This window comes from Ictidomys tridecemlineatus, chromosome 10 (genome assembly GCF_052094955.1).
Source record: "Ictidomys tridecemlineatus isolate mIctTri1 chromosome 10, mIctTri1.hap1, whole genome shotgun sequence".
Lineage (NCBI taxonomy): Eukaryota > Metazoa > Chordata > Mammalia > Rodentia > Sciuridae > Ictidomys > Ictidomys tridecemlineatus.
In genome coordinates, this window is record NC_135486.1 from 122,255,851 (window position 1) to 122,274,971 (window position 19,121).

The 19,121-nt window shown below is 52.9% G+C and overlaps 1 protein-coding gene across 4 annotated transcripts in view; it reads right to left on the reverse strand.

Annotated features, from left to right (window-relative positions):
• Positions 1-3,661: 3,661 nt before the first annotated feature.
• Positions 3,662-19,121, reverse strand: part of LOC101974766 (S-adenosyl-L-methionine-dependent tRNA 4-demethylwyosine synthase TYW1) — a 106,766-nt gene continuing 91,306 nt past the window's right edge. For 3 of the 4 annotated variants that reach the window (XM_040278227.2, XM_013360085.4, XM_005328544.5), the window contains 2 exons: positions 18,408-18,575; positions 3,662-4,694 (listed from right to left, as the gene is read on the reverse strand). In XM_040278227.2, the coding sequence (XP_040134161.1) occupies positions 4,473-4,694; positions 18,408-18,575 (390 nt within the window). In that variant the 3' untranslated portion in view covers positions 3,662-4,472. Of the gene's footprint in view, positions 6,276-18,407; positions 18,576-19,121 lie in introns of all 4 variants that reach the window. The other variant, XM_078023961.1, reaches the window with a different exon arrangement.

The following is a 19,121-nucleotide window of genomic DNA, read 5'->3' on the forward strand; positions in this document are numbered from 1 at the left end:
TATGTGGTGCTGAGGATCGAACCCGGGCCGCACACATGCCAGGCGAGCGCACTACCGCTTGAGCCAAATCACCAGCCCCTTTACTTTTTTTTTTTTAACCTTTGGTAATAGGGATTGAACCCAAGGGCACTTAACCACTGAGCCACCTCCCCAGACCTTTTTTATTTTTTATTTTGAGACAGGGTCTCACACTAAGTTGCTTAGGGCATTAGCTAAGTTGCTGAGGCTAGCCTTGATCTTGTGATCCTCCTGCCTCAGCCTCCTGTGTGCCATGGTGCCCAATTTTATAAGTCTGAAAATCAACCAATCCTTCACACACACACACACACACACACACACACACACACACACACACACACACACATATCTTCTCAAGAGAAACTAATGAGCCTCAATAAAATTAGCAGTTGACTTCATCAGAAAAGTGAGATGAAATTGACTCTCAGCCCAAATTCTCTATCTATCTAGTGGAAGTCTTCAAAAATAGCAAATAGCAAAGTTGAGGCTGGGGTTGTGGCTCAGTGGCAGAGCGCCCACCTAGCCAGTGCAGGGGCACTGGGACAATCAGGAGCACCACATAAAAATAAAAGTATTGTGTCCACCTACAACTAACACAAAAATATTAAAAAATAGCAAAGTTCAGACATTGCCAGATGAACAAGAAATAGAACAATTCACCATCAGCAGAATTGCCTAAGAGTTTTCACAAAGGACGCAGTTGACTTGGTCCACTGAGGATAGGACCCTGTGAGGACCACAGCATGGCCGTCCTCAGAGACTATGGCCCTTTTGCCTTAAATACAATTGCCTACAGCTGAGCACATGCAATTGTGCTGCTGGATCTGCAATGTGCAGAGACCACTGTGTGATTCTCACGAGAGGGAGGGAAGTGGGGAAGGAGCGGCCATCTCACTGTGTAGGAGCCACTGAGGGCCACCCTCATGGGGTGACACCAACAGGAAAAATACATACAGTAAAATCTGCAGCAAGGGACTTAAACAGGGTCTCCTCACCAAAGGAGGCAACGGGAGGGAGGATCGGCCACAAGCCTGGAGACACTAAAGAGCAACCCATCTCAGGGCACCTCATCAAGAGATAGATGGCAGATGCTCCAGAGAGCAATGGTCCTCCAGCCACAGGCCCTGGCCAGGGGCCGCACCGTAGATTCAGAGACAGTGAGGTGGGAAGGGAAGGGACGGGAAGGACCAGGAAAGCAGTAGCCCACAGAGAAGTAGCCCAGCGAGAAGGGGCAGTCTCCCAGCAGACAAGAGCCACTGCCTGTGCTTGAGAGCAGGTGTCCGGCAACAGCAAGTCCTGCTGAAGCGAAGCACACTGTACGATCTACTACAAAGACACATGGCTACAGATTGGTGGCACCTGACAACAGAGCCCCACAATACCTGAAGCAAAGCCTTGCGGCCAGATGTAACGGTGCACACTTATAATCCCAGGGACTCCAGAGGCTGAGGAAGGAGGATGCAACTTCAGGGCCAGCCTCAGCAATTTAGCAAAATTGTGTCCCAAAATAAAAAAGGGCTGGGGATGTGGCTCAGTGATAGGTGCCCCTGGGTTCAATTCCAAGAAAAAAAAAAATCGGTTGATTTAGTTATTTTGCTCATTGTTGCATTATTCCAACAGAAGGGTGTCACTAAGCCATCACTCATTTTGGAAATTGGTTTTGTTTCCTTTTAATTATTATTATGTTTTGATATCTTACAAGGCAACTTTGTTATTTTTTCTAAAATTTCTTAACTATTCCCACTTGGTGGCTAATTTTTCAGCTAATGTTAGAACCATTTGCCAGGAAAGATTCCAATGGGAATCAGAGGCTTTGTTTGCAAGCAGACCACGGTGATGCACCCAGGTCCCTCCCCTCCCACTCTCTGTTTGGGTAGATTCCAGATTCCCTTGAAGGTGCCCTGGGTACTCCAGAATCTCCTTGTGACTGTGAACTGAGATCAATGTGCCATGTTATTATTCCTTTTTTTTTTTTTTTTTAAATAGAAAGAAGAACCTTCTGGGCCATTTAGTTTGTCCTTCAACATTCTAAAGTCAGATAAGCTCAAGGCCAGAAATATCCTTTGATCTGTTCTCAAATGTTTTCTGGAATAAAAGAACAATTCCTTACCTGTCACTGAGGCAGAGCCCAGAGGTTTGCTTTCTCTAAGGGAGGGGTCTGCTGGTTGGGGTAAACATAGGGCCTCCTCAGCCTCCCGCACCTGGATGCCTGGCCAGCCATCTCACACCCAGCTGGGCTCTGGCTCCATAGCACATGCTTCTCCACGAAGGTGCTTCTGTTTGCTAGCACAGGGCCGCTGCCCTGTGAGGCTGCCTCTGTGTGCTGAAGCCTGGGGGTGGGGGACAGGTGCTGTGATACCCGTCTCCCTCACCTGTGACCCTGCTATGCAGCTTCAGCTTCCCTGTGACCAAAATATCCACAAGAACATCTGAGAGAAGGTTCACTTGGGGCTCAGGTTTCAGGTCTCAGTCCACAGATGAATGGATGGATGGCAGGTGACACAGGGGGAAGGGACTGCTCACAAACGGTGGGGTCGGGGAACAGGGAGTCAGGGTAGGGTGTGCAGGGAGGGCGCATCTTCCAGGGAAGCCCCATGAGCCAACCCTCCAGCTCAGGTGCCACCTGCCCACTGCCACCCCCAGGGCATCCACCCCAGGATGAGCCCCTTCATTTCACCCTGGGGCATTCCTGCTGTAACAAGGCTTCGGGGGTCACCTCACATCCCAGCTGTAACAATGACACATATCTGTCCTCTCTCCCCCTGCATCCTGACACAAAGGTCCTAGAACCCTTTTATCTCTGGGGTGGCAGGGGTGCTAGCTATCTATGCCCTTTGTCCTAACATCTGGCCTTTGGTGGCTCCGCGTGGACAGCTCGTACTCTTTGGGGTGTTCTCAGGTGCCCTGGCTGGGCTCCTAGACTCAGGCTGGTCCTCGGAGCTCTCAGCCCATTCCCAACCCTCCAGCAGGGGCAAGGAACTGGAGATGCATGGTGCCTAGTGACAGAGCTGCTTAAGACTACCAACTGTGGGTTCTGTGGGGCTTCCAGATTGGTGGGAGAGGAGAGGGTGGTGCCCACCTCCACCTTCCCTGCAAATCACAGTCTGCACATGGTCATCCCGGATTCTGAGAGCCTGTTGAGCAACTTACCAGGCCCAGGAGGGGAGCTGAGGGGACCCCCACTTGTAGCTTCAGTGACCCACTAACCAACTGCTGTCAGGACCAAGCCCCTAACCCGGGGGCTGTGTGCCACCTGTAGTCAGTGTCAGAACTGAGCCAACCCCAGGTCACAGCCGCGCATCGGTCATTGGGGAAAGCCCCCACACGTCTAGTCTCAGAAGTGAAGCAGACAGTGGAAGAACGAGAGAGAGAGAGACAAGAGAGAGAGAGTTGGTTCTCCCATATTCACCGTCCCACGTCACAAGGGAGAGGTATTTGACTCTTGCCACTTAGAAATAAACACGGTACCGTTTTTCAACTAAGCAGGCAGGAAGGTTGCGTCACCTATGAATCTAACTTCAGCCCAGAGCAGAGGGCCTCACAGAATAGCTGCTGCCTGAGGAGGTGGGTCTGGCAGGGCTCAGAACCTGGAGGACCAGAAAGTCCTTACACTGGGCACATGAGAGTATTCGTGCTCCAAGTCTTCAGAAAAGATCATTTCATTTATTTTTAGATAAAAGAATTTTAAAATAACTTTGACAACTTGAAAAAAAAAATATTGAGTGTGTTGTTTTCCATTAGAGAAAGCCTGAGCCTTCAAGAACAGACTGTGTGACTCAGCGAGGGCCACAGAGTACGGGGGGACCCCAGTGGCAAGAGGAGGCCCAGGCAGCAGCCTTGCCAAGCAGGAGCCCAGGGTGCAGGGGAGGCAGATGGCCCAGGGCCCTTGGGAGGCACCCCTCTGGCAAGAGAACGCGTCTGCTCCGTGTGGCTGTGTACCGTGTCCCATGGTGACGGTGGGACTGGGGACTGGCAGAGTGCGGTCCAAAAGAGCTTCCTAAAGCTCCAGTGGTGCATAGTGATGTAATCAATGCAGTACTTAGAGATCTGCAAACTGACAGCTGGCAGGCTTCGCAGGCTGTGAGAAGGGCTGGAGCCAATCTCCGTAACCAGGGGCCACCGCACAAGTAGCCCAGGGCCCAAGGTGGGGCCAGTGTCCACGCTGCACAAGGCTCCCATGAGTGACACTCTGGACGTCTCGCAAAGACTGATTCAAAACCACTAGTTAAATCCTAGTCATGGCTCTTCCCTGCCCTCCTCCCCAAACAACCTCCTCTCAGAAATACAGCGGGGAGGGACAGAGTCCAGGCAAGAAGTGGGGAGCTGCTCCAAGGCACCAAGTGTGTGGCCGTCTCCAGCCCCACAGGACAGCCATGGGGGAGACGAGATCTGCAGGGTCGAGGACCTGGGGGCTGCCTCGCTTCTGTCCTCCCGCATCCTGAATTCAGATAAGCTCAACATCCAGAAACGTCCTTGGATTTGTTCTTTCTCTGATGTCTTGTGTCCTTGGGATCAAAGCCTCTTTCCCTGGCACCGAATAAAGCCCAGGGAGGGGTTTTGGCCATGTAGTCCTCTGCACTGAAGGACTTTGACCCACCGCTATCTTCGTACTCCTGGACGAGCTCCTGGAAGCGGCCGTAGTCGATCCACGTCCACCATTCTCCCTCGATCTTAAACTGGGAAGAAATCAGCCTCAAGTCAGAAGGGGAACCATCCACAGGGAAGGCACTAATGCACCTGGTTTTTCTCCCTGTCAGGTCAACACTTCCACATTCAACACCTGATTTCCTGCAGCATGGGCAGGTGCTTTCCCTGGGCACTGCAACCTGCAGGCCGAGGACCAGCTGTGGGATGGGAGATGTCCTGGCCTGGGTGGGGCTGTGGGAGCAGTCTTGCTGACGGGCACCAAATTGCCCAGTGCTGCCAGTGCTCAGGGCCCAGCTACCCCAGTCCTGCTGCCGCCTTCTGTCTGGCTGGATTTTTGTGGCTATTAGCTGCATGTGGCAGAAGCCTTTTTATTACCAAACTCCGCTTGAGTTATTAGCAAAGCCCTAATCAATGCCTTCCAACTCTGAAATGCTAAATGACTCCAACCAGCCTTTCCAGTCCAACGTGCATACAATACCTCATTAGCAGAAAGCCAATTCAATAAAGAGGAATAATCCAATTTGTACTCTTAAGGAAATTGCTTCTCAAAAGTCAATGTGGAATGAAGGGAAAGCTGAGGCAGCTCTCGGGGAAACCAGCTGAGCTGTGAGGGCTCTCCCCAGAGCGCCTGCCTGGCAGCACCGTGGAGAGTGTACCCGCTGTGCTGAAACCTACCGTCGACAGTTAACTGTCTCAGAAATGAAAACAGAGCCTGATCAACTCCATGAACCAAGTCAAGCAAGAGCTTCCTGGTCCAGCTGAAAAGGAATTATTGAAAATAAGCAGGCTCCTGGGTTTGGAATTTACTGTGGCATCTAATTTCTTACCCAATAGCTCTGAGAAATCTCCTTGAAAGATCATTCTTTGAAATAGTGCCCCCAGGGCTCTCTGCCTTCATCTCTCCCACACTGGAGGCCCTGACTGTTCTCCACCCACTACTGTGGAAGGAGCTGACCCTTTCCCCTGGTGCTCACACCCACGCCCCACCATCTTCCTGAGCAGCTCTGCCACCGGGGCCCACATCACTTCATGAGGCCACCATCTTCCATTGACTGAGCCAATTCCAGCTGTGGCCTCCCCCAGCTGCTGCTGTCTGCCCGAGTCTCGGCCCAGGGTGGGAGAGATGGCCACCCATTTGAACACAGGCACCCATGGACTCCAGAGAGCAGGCCCCACCTCCCAGGCTCCCATGCTGCCTGTCTGGTTTGCACCAGCTTGCACGTCAGGTCCCTGTCCTTTCTCTGGGAAGTGCCACACCCCCATCCCTTTAGCCCAGGACAGCTCCTGTGCCACAGGTCCCTGCTCCTGAGCTGCCCAACGGTAGCACCTCACAGCCCTTCTGCAGTGACCTCCCGCACTGCCCACCAGCCAATATTAGGCCGAGAGGAGGTCCTGACCCACCCTGTAGCCATCACTCAGGACACTGAGGCCAGCCCCATACTCCTGACCTCTAAGCGAAGCTAGAAGACCAAGGTGGAAAAACCCCACCTGCTCACTGACGTCCTAGGAGACAGGACGGGACTCTGCTGCTACGGGCTGCACAATACAGAAAGGACCGTCTCAGTGTGTCCATACAGAAGGCCTCCGCACTCCTGTGGAGACAGGGCTCCCTGACCAGCACAGGAGGAGATGCATCAGCGTACCTCAGCAGTGAGGCCCCCAAGGCTGCCCTACGCCACTCCCTCCTCTCCATGCCTGTGCACCTGGCCCAGGCCCTTTACAGGTGACCACAAAGCACCTGGCATGTGCCCTGGGCAGAAGAGGGGACAATGATCACCCAGAATGTGGCCCCACAGAGGGCCTCTGGGGCTCCCAGCTGTGTCTGTGAGAACAGGCTACACAGCCCTCCTTGCTGTTCCTGTCCCTCTGGGGTCCAGCTCCAGGTCTAGAGTCTGGCCCCTCAGCCTTCATGACCTCCTCCTCCTCAGACTCATCAGTGATCACTGGCCACAGACAGCCTGAGGACTAAAGGGTCTGTCTGGACTAGAGCAATAGACCTGACTCTCCTTTTTATACCAGCCTACGGTAAAAAACATATTTTATAGTTCAATCTAGGAGATACACGCGTGTGTGCACACACACACACATGCAAACACATACAGACACAGAGACAGATACACAGGCACACACACACGCACAGACATACACACACAGACATACACATGCAGACACATACACACACAGACACATTGAGACACACACACGCAGGCAAAACCCATAAACTATTCTACATGTATCACAAAACTGCTGGCTGCACCTCAGGAGACTGGCGGACTCCGGGTGCTGAGGGAACCCGTTCTTACTGGTTCTGGGCCTCCAGCTGGTTCGGAATGCAGAAACCAGGTACACAGACCTGGCAACTGGAAGCTGACGCCTGTCATGTGCCACTGAGAACACAAACCAGAAGGCCTTGAGGCTCTGGCTGCCGCGGCCTGGCCAGGAGGACTGTCTACAGGGTGGGCCTTCCCAGCCTGCAGTGGCTGCCTTCTGGCTGTGTCCCGTGCAGCCTCTCCTCGGTTTGGGCTCGGAGAGGGTCTCAAGGACGAGGGTCCACCAGACCAGGCCCACTCCCAGGTCCCATCCAGCCCTTCTCCATGCAGCCACACGAGGGGTCAGGGATGGGGGTGGCACAAATAGTCCATAACTGGTTGATCTGAAATGAACCAAGTCATCAGACCCCAAAGACCTCTCATGACAATTTGAGGACAGAAGTACCTGATACGAAGAGCTCAGAGAAAGTCGTACTGTTCGTGTAAAAGGTCAAGTTAAGTATGACTGAGGCAGACACTGCTAATGACAGCGGCGTAAACAGGGACATTAAATCCAAATCATAAAACTGGAGACTAAGTGTCCTGAGACATGAGGTCATCCCACCTCAAGAACTCTTCTAATCCAATGCACGGGAGGTGGTCTATGCAGAGTTACAAACTCAGAAGGTCACGGATGGTCTCGAGGCACGGGGCAAGGCAGTGAGGCACTGCCCTGACTGATGGAGCCAGGCTGTGCAGGGCAGTGCGCCCTGGCCCTGCCTCCCTAGAGCCACCACGCTGCTGACCGAGGGCCCATGCTCACTGCTTCCTCTCCTTCCCACACTGCAGGGACAGCACAGGGTCTCTGACACCAGAGTGTTTAAAAGATTATGTTCACTGTGGTCCCACGGGAAACCCCACTAAGTGATGGAAAGGTCCACCATGGAGCCCGGTGGCAGCAGAGGAGACCCAGCAGGACCCAGGCTGGGCACCACAGGGAGGACGGGGCCCCCAGTCCTCCCACTGCACTGACCTGCGTGCAGCAGAGCACCGTCCAGCCCACAGAAGCGGGCCCTCCACAGGGTGGAGGAGGATGACGTCTGCAGACACCCAGGATCTCACCTGTCGCACACTCAGTAGTTCCCGGGAGGACATTTCCCATGAAGTAGGGACAAGTCAAACAGAAACACAGGACCCTGGAAACCAGAGAGAAGGGGAGAAGCCAAGGGGACCTGGACAGAGAGGGACCTGCCCAACACAGGGGGACCGGAAAGTGTCCCTGGAAAGACAGCTCCGAGAGAGGGACCTCATGGGAAACCCAAGATGCTGAGAGTCCAGTGCAGACTGCCCTGGCAGAGAGCCTGAGGGCTGAATCCGATAAAGAATGCAGAAACCTAGACATCATCCTCGTCACCACCTTCATCATCATCACAATCACATACCAATTAGCTCCAAGGAAGCTGAAGGTGTCATGGTCTGGATCTGAGGGTATTCCTCAAACCTCCCGTCACTGCAGGCTCATTCAGAAGTGAAATGACCAGATGTGACAGCTGTGACTAATCAGTCCGTCCTGGTGTGGGCGGGGGGGGGGGCTGTGGCTGGAGGGGCTAGTCGTGGGGCTGCCCTGCCTCTTTCCTGGCCCCTGACACCCACATGAGCTGAGCGCCCAGCCTCCCACCTCCCAGGATATGCAGTCTCACCTGGGCCCAGGGCAATGGAGTTGACCTACTATGGACTGAGCCTCTGAAACTGTGACCCCAAAATAGATATCCCTCCTCTGAGCTGCTCTCGCTAGGCATTTTGGTCCCAGCAATGAAAAACCGCTGGGCTATGCTGGAAACAGAGCAGCCACTGGGGCCGTGGCTCCATGGTGAACAGGGCTGCCTCTGTGCAAAGCCGCAGCTCAGGCCCCACAAATAAGCGGAAGCAGGAAGGAGCCTGCACCTCTGCCTTATTTCCACACCGTCCCCTCCACTACTTTAACCATGTGACCCACTCAGCAGTGCACAGGGCAAGTTAATAATTTAAAATAAGTGTCTGTCTAGAAACCAGCAGCTCAGGGTCTCTCAGCCCCCCACACCCCCACCCACTTCAAGACTGTGACAGACTGCAGGGACACGGGCTGTCAGCACTTGTAGCCTTCAGTGTCTTGCATCTTCAGGAGAGAGGCAGGCACAGCACCCACCCTGAGGCCATCCACGTACCTCAAGGGAACTGAACTGCCCCCTCCAGGGTCACAGGTCTGACAGACAGACGCCCCGAGCAGCAAGTGGTGACTGTCCTTGCAGTAGGAAGGCCCCCCTGGATCCCTCTGCAGAACCAGAACCGGGTGCTCCCCCAGAGCTCAGCTCCACCAGACCACGACTGGCGCAGCCCCCTGCCCAGCTCTTCCTCTGTGCAAACACAAGGTACCTGTTGGCCCTGAGGACGGACATGGGGTGGGATCTGGCTCTGCCTCCTCAGCATGACCTGCAGATCCAAAGTACCTCTCCTGCCTGTCATGCTTCTCAGACTGGGGTTGGAAGGGTCCCCTCCTTTCCTGTGTCTCGGGGCACCTGGAGGAGCATTGGTGGGGTTCTTCTATGAGGGTCTGATGGAACCTGGCTGAAAGCCCATCTGGTCCTGAGCTTTTCTTTGGTTGGCTTCTGACTGTCGTGAGCCACCCATGGGCTGTGTGTGCGAGCTATGCACCCTGGAGCCATATGAGGGGACAGGCCTGGTATTGCATGCTGACTGGGCTGTGCGACACAAGTGTGCTCTCCTCTCCCTCTCCCTGTGATCCCACACAGCACCTGAGATGGGTGTCACGTGCCGCGATGTCAATCAATCTGCTGACCACAAGACGCCACGAAGCAAGGCTCCACCTTTGAAACCTACCCCCTGCCTTATTTGGTAAAGAATACTCCATCAAGCTCTTCTGTGTGTCCTCCTACAAAATAAAGAGATTCCAGGTGTGCGCTCTCTCTTGCCTTCCAGTGTGGAAGAAGACCCTGGAGGTCACCAAGGAGTCCCACCTACAACCTGGGAAACTCATGTGCACATTTTTGCCCGATTTCTTACTGTTTTCTTCATTCCTCTGAACCCAGCTCATCTCCTTAACAGGGGCATCTGGCGAGATCTGATGGCATCAGCAATTCTACTGCTTGAAACTGATCTGTTTAAATTTTTCTGTTTTCCTGATGCAACTTGGGCGGGTCATATGTCTCTAGAAATGTCATGTCTTAAGATTTCCTATTTTATTAAAATGTAAATTTTTAAAATAGTTTTACATTATCATCCTTATTTCAGTAGTGTGTAGAGAATCAGATGTAACTGCGTTACTATTACTGTCCTTGATGGAGTCTGCCTGCAAACGGGATATTCTGTCAAGGTATAGATAGGTAACAGCGGACATGCTTGAAAACGAGGTGTCTGCTGTCCTTGGGAGGACTTGCCTGCAAACGGGATGTTTTACCAAGTGGGCTAGGAGGGCACTGAGAAAAATTTTATTATCTGTTCTTAACAAAGAGCAGAGCTCAACATACTCCGGGCCGAGAATAGATTAGCCATGAGAAGCGGGTCACTTCTGATTAGAAAGTAAAACTTCTCTATGCTATGTTTAATTAGCTGAAAGACCTGATTTATTGATGTTGGAAGGCTGTCTTCTTTGTTCACAATACTATAAAAAAGATTGCTTGTACACAATAAAGAACTTTTTTTCTGCTGCTGCTTCGCTTGCTCTGCTTCTTCTTTCTTTTCCCATGCTGACTTGCATGTGAATTACTGCAACAGTACTGTCCATTGGGATATTTAGTTTTTCATAGAGCATTTTAGTGATTTGAGTTTTCTCTTTCTCTTCATTAGTTTGGCTAAAGGTTTATCAATTTTATTTATTTTTTTCAAATAACCAACTTTTTGTTTTGTTATTTTTTGTTTTAATTTTATTGATTTCAGCTGATCTTAATTTTTTCCGTTTTCTACTGCTTTGGGTGTTAATTTTGCTTTTTCTAGGTCTCTGAGATGCAATGTTAGGGTATTTATTTGTTGACTTCCTATTCCTTCAATGAACGAGCTCAGTGCAGTGAGCTCTCCTCTTCCCACCGGGCCTGCAGAGACTCTGAAATGTTGGATCTCTGGTGGTTCCTCCCTTTGCTGGTTTTCTCTTCTATTTTTCATTTTTTCTTCACGAAATATTTTATTGAGTATGTTTTGGGAGTTCAGTTTTATCAGAGATTTTCCCTCATCTTTTGAGTCTGTCATGGGATTTTCAATCCTGATTCTGTATCACACTTACTGATTTGCTGAACCTTCCTGGCATCTCCAGAGTGGGCCCTATTGACCATGGTGTGGCCTTTTGAGGTGCTGTTGAATTCTGTCTGCAAGTCCTTCATCAAGAACTTCTGGCCTATGTTCGTCAAGGACATTGGTCTGGTTTTCTTTTTGTTGTGTCCCCATCAGTCTGTAGTGGCAGGATGACACTGGCTTTTGGGGATGCGTCCCTTCTGCTTGGGGGCTTGGGCCTCAGGCCTGACCTGGGAGCTCCTTGCTGGGAGGCCGTCACTGCCCTGTGCTCACTGCGTCCATCTACCTGTCTGTTGTCTGTATCCTCCAGGTTTGCCTCTGGTGGGCCACAAGTCCAGCAGTCTGCCCACTTCTCAGCCCTGCACTCTGTTTTCCATACTGCTGTCTACCTCCAGCACAGGGCAAGGGCCTGCCTGGGCTTTGCTGCCTGGTGTGTCTCTGGGCAGACGCCGTCTTTGTCTCCACTGCGCGAATCTGCTTTTCCTTCACACCTAGGTGAGCAGGACCAACCCCACCCACTACCTTCACCTCACTCTTCACTCAGTGGCAAATGGAGACTGGGTAGTGGCCTTCCTTCCAGGCACTCAGAGGCCTCTTCTGCCATCGTCCTGCACAGTCTCTTCTAGTCTCCTGCCATATCTCATTATCATGGTCTGGTTTTAAGGTCTGCTGATGAACTTAATAACCAGCAGCATTTACGATCACCGCAACAAGCATCATACATGTGTAAATTCACTGAATCTTGACAGAGGCTCCTGACTCTTAAATACTGTTTTTTCTCATATTCCAAAGGTAGAAACTCAAGCTAGAAAAATTCAAGCCTTGCCAAGGACGAGAGAGGCCCAGCTAGGTGTCTGGAGGTGGAAGGCTGCTCTTGCCAGCTCTCTCCACCTCTCAGGAGCAGTACAGTGGTTGGTCCCCATGGGGAAGCCGGCCATGCCCTGAAAACGGGCAAGTGCTCTGTGCCAGCTCACCCAGCAGCACTGCCTTTGAGTTCTAGGAGAGTCTGCCAAGCTTGAGGCCCAGCAGGCAAGTGAGTACTGGTCAGAGACGGGTCTCTGGGAGCCAGAGAGTGGCTTACACCAGGGGAGGGAAGGCGGAGCCAGGCCTCTGTCTTTGGGTAAGAGGGACTGACCAAGGGATCTAAAAGCAGGTGAGGCTAAGGCAAAAGGAACCGCCCTGAGCGCTGCAGTCCAGGGACCCCACATCACTGTACCTGGGTCCTGAGCGGAACAGTTAAGAGGGTGCGTGCCTGTCGGTAGGAGCCGGATTCACACTGCTAGAAAGGCACTTACACAGGAGCACGGGGAAGGCCAGAGTGGTGTGTGCAGCCAGATTCTAGCATGCCCCATCAGCACGTCCAGGGGACACCTCAGAGGCCATGCACAGACATCCTTACAGACCTGAGGTCAGAACACACACACGCTTCCCCACTGCCAGCTGGGAGAACCCAAAAGACACCAGCAGCAATGGGCACCCCTGCACATGAATCTTGGTCCCTAATACCATTCAACAATGAAAGGAGCCAGGCTCCCAAGAGAAATGGCCGACTTTGGGGCTGGGCAGGAATATACACAAATCAGCCTAGAGAATCCTAGAGTGCCAGAAAAAAGAAGCGTTAGCGAAAATCAAACAAATCAGGAAACCCCATGTTGCTGTCAGTGTGGCAGGTGGGCCCAGGAGCCACTGAAGAGCTGACGCCAGGACAGCGCCTGGGGACAGCCCGCAGGGGAGGAAGGGACAGCCCTCCTGACATGGGGGCTGCCCACCACGGCTTCCTCCTGGAGAAAGCAGCAAGGGGCGGGGAGAGCTGTCCCACAGGAGAGGCCTACACTCTGCCGTGGCCCCTGACGGAGGCAGCAACAGCGTCACCCACCATGCTGGCGGTGTGCATCTGCCATGGTGTGCCGCCACGGAAAAAGCTCCAGGTATTGGGATCTTTCTTTTAAAAACACACAGCCAAGCCTCATGAGGAACACAGATCCCAACAGTGGGCATCCCACAGGCGACTCACTGAGTAGCCCTCAAAACTGACAGGCCATCAAGTAAGGAAAGTGAAACACTGCTGTCCCCTAGAGGAACCTAAAGAGACGTGACAGCTGGGTGTGATGTGAAGCCGAGGACAGCAAGAGGACAGGAAAGGAGGCCTGAGGAACTCCAGACGCCCTAGGGACTTCAGTTGGAGCAGCGCACCACTCTGGTCAAGGACTCCAACATACCACCAGCACCAGCACGAGACGCTGACCACAGGACAAGTCCATGCCGTGCTCTTCTTTTTAACTTCTGTATGCCTTGGCTGTGACGGGCAGTGCTGCCACAAATACTGAAGTGGCTGGGTCCCTCCAGCATGCTGTAGTCGTCTAGATGAACACTGAGTGGTGGGAAGCTGGCCCTAGGTGGTTGCATCCCTAGCTTTTTGAGGACTCCCTTAGTGCTTTCCAGGGTGACTGTGTGGACTTGCAGGCCCACCTAGGATGTGGGCGTGAACCTCTGCCCACATCCTCACCAGCACTTCTTATTGTGGTATTTCTGACCACTGCCATCTATCTGACAGGAGTGAGAGGAGATCCAGTGTGGCTTTGGTATGCGGTCCCCCGAGTGCTAGAGATGCTGAACGTTTCTTTATATCCGTTGACCATTTGCTTTCCTTTTTTCAAGAAGTTTCTATTCAGCTATTTTGCCTATATGCTGATTGGGTTATTTGGGGTTTTCTGAGTTCTTCATGTAGTCTGGGTATTAATCCCCTGTAGCTGGCAAGGATCGTCCCCATTACAGGCTCTCTCTCTCTCTGTATGCTCATTTCCTCTGCTGTGCAGGACGCCGACCCACTAATGATTCTTGGTTTATCTCCTGAGCTAGAAGGGTCTGGTAAGGAAGTTGGTCCTACACCTATGATGGACTGTTGGTCCCCCTATGTTTCCTTCCCGCAGTTGCAAGGCTCCTCATCTAATTCCGAGGTACTTGATCCACAGTGATTTGACTTTTGTGCAGGTGAGAGGCAGGGATCAGGTTTCATTCTTCCTCATATGGATTTCCAGTTGTACCAACGTGATTTGGTAAAAGGTTGTTTTTTTCCTCCAACCTATATTTCTGTCCAGCGCCAGGTGTGTGGACTGTCCCTTTCCTCTGCTCTGTTCCATGGGTCTTCATGTCATGTTACCATGATGCCAACACCATGCTGTTTTGTTACCATAGCTCTGGGGCATAATTTAATATCAAGTGTTGTGAGCCCCCTACTCAGGACTGCTTTGTCTATTCTGGGTCTTTTATTCTCCCAAATTAATTTTAGGACTATTTTTTCCTAGTTCTGTGAAGAATGTCCTTTGCATTCTCATGGGGATTGAACTGAAACTGAATACTGCTTTTGGTAATGTGGCCATCAGTCTATATTCTTAATCTCTCTATAAATAAAAAGCTGCTCTAAAATGTAAAGTCTGTTTTTTAAAATAAGCAATCAAGTCTTCAAAAACCACCACAAGACTTCTGCACGTGTGCCCCTCACCAGGGCCTTGGCTTCCGTGGCAGAGAGCCACTAAAACAGGCTGTGGTCACCAACATGTGGAGAGGAATGCAGTGTTTCTGAACTGAAACTACCAGGGTTTGTTGGATTCATTGTAGTCTGATGACCATGAACCAAGTTCCGCGGGTTTCCCCACCTGAACGCCAAGCTGCCTGCCTTTCTGCTGTGAGGCCAGACGCGCTCACTGAGTGCCACAAGGGTTCTGCTTTGGGTCCCCAATGAGCCTGCCTCTTGCCAGCAGCAACACTCCCACAGGCCTGCAGTGTGAGCAAGGGGCAGGATGGCTGCTCTGGAGACCAGCTACTTACTGAAGGGCACTCACTGCAGCCAGGGAGACTGGCCTGTGGTGCAGCAGGCGGCTCTCCCCGCCACCAGGGGGCGATCTGGGCACTGACGGGCTGCACAGATCCTAAAAGGCGCTCTGGAGACTACACCTTTGCTACTCCTGCAAACTTCATGCAGGATCTCTGAAGGTCATCTAAATGTAAATATTAACCAAGGCCTGGGATCCCTGTAGAATTTTTTTTCTTTAAAAACTCATCTTACATTTTGGACTACATGCTCTCCTGGATCAGAAAGTGTTTTAATTTTTGAAATGAATAAAAAAGGAAGTGCCACAACTGGAGAATTTTCAAAGTTCCATTTTATGGCAATATCCTTATTTCTGCTAGTCAACTAATACGGCATATTAAATAGGAGAGTGTTCACTGGGGAGATGGAAACCCAGACCGCAGGGGAAGGCAGCTGGGTCCGCCCAGGGGCAGCAGAGCCCTTCTGCTGGGTCTTCCTGGGAGCTCCGCAGACTCCACACAGTGGAGGCAGAGGTGGAGGCCACAGGCCAGGGAGCGGGGCTGCGCAATAGCAGGAGGAGGAGCCTCTCAGCCCATGCTTTGGGCTCGTGTATCCCAGAGTGGGCCTTGGAGATGGTGCAGAAGCACAGTGGACATGATCGAAACACAACATCCCCACAGACACTTCTCTCTCTGGCCAAAGAGAAAAAGAGGGCAGCCCAGCAAGAGAGAACACTACACCCAGGCCAAGAGGACAGCTGGCCTCTGCCCACCCCCCTGCTGGGAGGTGTAGAGAGAGTGCAGGGAACCCTGCCCTTCTCCCAGCAGCGGCATGGTGAAACCCACTGGGGGCAGGAGTTGGACCTCCACCCCTCCCCTGCAGCACCAGGAGATCCCACATACCAGAGGCCAAGGAGCTGAGTGGAGAGTCCAGCATCATGAGGCCTCCACCCTGCCCCGTGGTATCAGAGGAGGCCATGTGGGCAGCAGAACGAGGTGGCCCGCCTTCCCCAGCAAGCTATCAGAGGGGGCTGGGGGGTGGGGTTCGGGCTGCCACCCTGGCAGGAACAAGGCAGCTCCCTCAATCCAGTTCCAGGCACAGAGCCCCATTAGGTCCCCAAGCCCTGGAAACTCTCCTCGAGGGACCTAAGTAAGTCTTCTGTTTCTTGTTAGTTAACCTTCAACAAAGCTCCTTCTTTCTAAAAACCAGGGCCACAGAACTGGCTTCTGTGCATGCACCAAGCTCTGGCTCAGAGTCAGACCAGTAGAGGGAAAGCACAGAGCCGACTACAAACCTTCCTAACAGGGCTCGAAGCTGCCTCCACCTGAAAATGAACGTGCTTGTGAAGAAGTTCCAGGGGCCCAGGTGAACCTCAAGTGAGAAGGCGTGGGAACCTCTGTGCCAGGCTGTGCCTGGCCCTGCAGGTATCTCAAGCCCTCTGGGGCACCCTCCTCATGGCCTCCCACCATCTGCTACCTCATTCCCAGCTGGTATCTGAGTTGACATTGCAGCCCACGTGCAGCCTCTCTGTCCTCACCACGTTCCCAAACAAATAAGACACAAACACAGCAGACAATGCCACAATGGTGCAGACACAAACACGCAGACAATGCCATGACCCCCACCACCCTGGCTGGTGCCCCTGCACCCAGACTGCACCCTCACCCAACCCTTAAAACCCCTCCCACCCAGCCCTGCATTCCACCCACAGCCCACCTGGCACTGGGAGGCTCCACAGCCTCGGCCCACTTAAGTGTGCCTACCTCTCCCACCACCTGCTCTGGACCTCCAGAGTCTCCATGGTTCCCGCCGCACAGGTTCCTGGTAAGCAGCTGCCTTCCTTGGCCATCCCCAGGCCCAGCTCAAGAGGCCCCCCTCAGCTCTGCCACAGCTCTGGTACCACCAGCAGGCATGCTATCTCTCTGTTAGACCATTTTGAAGCGGGATGTTTTGGGCTTGACTCTGTATTCCTGGTGACTGAGCAACACCTCACCCACGGATACTGGAGAATATAGATAACGCAGGCCTGCCCTGGCTCCTCTGCCTCTCCTCTTTACGAGCTACTTGGTGCACCAGTTGTCTCCACAGCTACGTCAACATTCCAATACTTGAAGCTCCTGGACCTACTCATTCTGAGCGGTCATGCCTTTGACGGGCCACAGCTCAGACACACAAATCAGCCCACGAGGGCTTTCAGCCTCAGACTGAGCTGAGACTAGAGTGTGTGGAGTCTCAACGGATGGGGTCTCACGTCGCTAAACCCATTAACCTGGGAAACCTTGCGGGGACCCGAGGGGGCAGCCGACGCCGGCTCCTTGCCTTTCTTGGTGCCAGGCTGCTCTTGCCGTGGAGCACACGCCTGCAGAGCCAGCCCTTCCCACGCAGCCCTCAGTGGTCCCTCATACCCGCAATGCTGTGCAGCACCATGAGGTTTCAGAGCAGCTCATCACCCAGGACCCCAGCTGCCTGGTCTGGCTGCTTCCTACACATGGCCTTCCGTATCTGCCATTTTTCAGCTAAAAATCATGTTTTCAAGGTTTATCCATGACCCTTTTTAAAACAGCATTTCTTCGGTGGAGAATTTGAACAGAAAACTGAGCCGAACACCATGGAACCTTCAGGCATCCGCCACCCAGCCTCAGCACACTCTCCAGCCCCTACCCACAACTGCTGAACCCTGGGCTTGCTGGACCCACGGGCAGACACCCCACTGCTGCCTGCAACCTCGGCAAGGATACAAGGTGGGGCAGCTGCACAGATGCTGGTCTTCCAACAGGTGTCTTCTCCTAGTGGCCACCTCCACCCACGCTGCCTTTTCCTTTTCACTTAAAAAAGGTACTAGATGAGGCACTGGTCCTAATAAAAGTGCTCAAGAGAAAAAACACAAATAGTGTCATGAACTAAACCTCAGATAGAATTCTCCAGATGTCAAAATCCAAAGCAATCAGAAACTTGATGAACACTCTGGTGCCTTCTGACAGCCGAACGCACACGGGGGCTGCTCACTACTGTTGCTTTCCCTGTCGCCTGGGAAGGGACGGGAGGTCATGACAGGGAAGGGACAGGAGGTTACAACAAGGGTGTTTTGCTTCTGTTTTTTTCAGCATGTACTTTTCTAAAAATTACAAACCAGGGAGCACTTCAAGATGTCTAGACGAGGGCTAAAAACAGAAGCCATCTCACACCGAGAAGAGCCTAAGAACCTGAGAAGCAGAATGCAGGGCTTCCTTCCTGTCAGGCTTAGGAGGGCTGCAGACAGGCAGCCCCCCCCACACCTACACACACACACACACACACACACACACACACACACACACACACACACTCACACAGCAGGGAGGCGGGGCAGGGAGGGAAGAGAGATGGGAGGAGGAGGGGCTGAGCAGGCGGGGTAAGCTTACCCGTCTGTGCGCTACCAGGAGGCAGTTGGAGTGCTCGTGCTCACAGGCAATCTCGTAGTCGGGGATCAGACCCACCAACTCACGGACGAAGCGTACCACCTCCTCGTGCCAGGGCACGTTGGCCATGGTGAGACTGCTGGCCGCGCTCTCTCCACAGTAGGTGACACCCTGCAGGTCACAACAGAGGCAGTCACACATCTCCCTGAGCTGGCCAGCCCACCCCAGCAAACATTTTAAAGAGAAGAAAGTGACAAAGGTCACACAAGGGGGGGCGAAGACAGCAGCTTGTTGAGAGCCACAGCCAAAGGGGGCCCAGCAAACTTCCAGCTACCAGCAAACTTCCAGCTGACAGCTGATGATTGGCTCACAGCGGCCCCAGCAACATCTAGCTTATTGGCTCCTCTGCCCCAGCAACATCTAGCTTATTGGCTCCTCTGCGGTGATGTTCATTGGGCTGTTTCCCTGCCCTTCAGACTGCCAGCTGATGATTGGCTCACAGCGGCCCCAGCAACATCTAGCTGATTGGCTCCTCCACGGAGCTGCTCATTGGGCTGTTTCCCTGCCCTTTCAGACCACGGAGCTGCTCACTGGGGGACTTCTTTGGCTCCGCCCACACGACCCAGCCAATCGGCCTCAAGAGCAGGAGGATTGTGGGAGGTGGTGAGGCTTGTGTGGGTGAGAGGCTTCTGGAAGCCGGTGGTGGCAGTTGGGCTC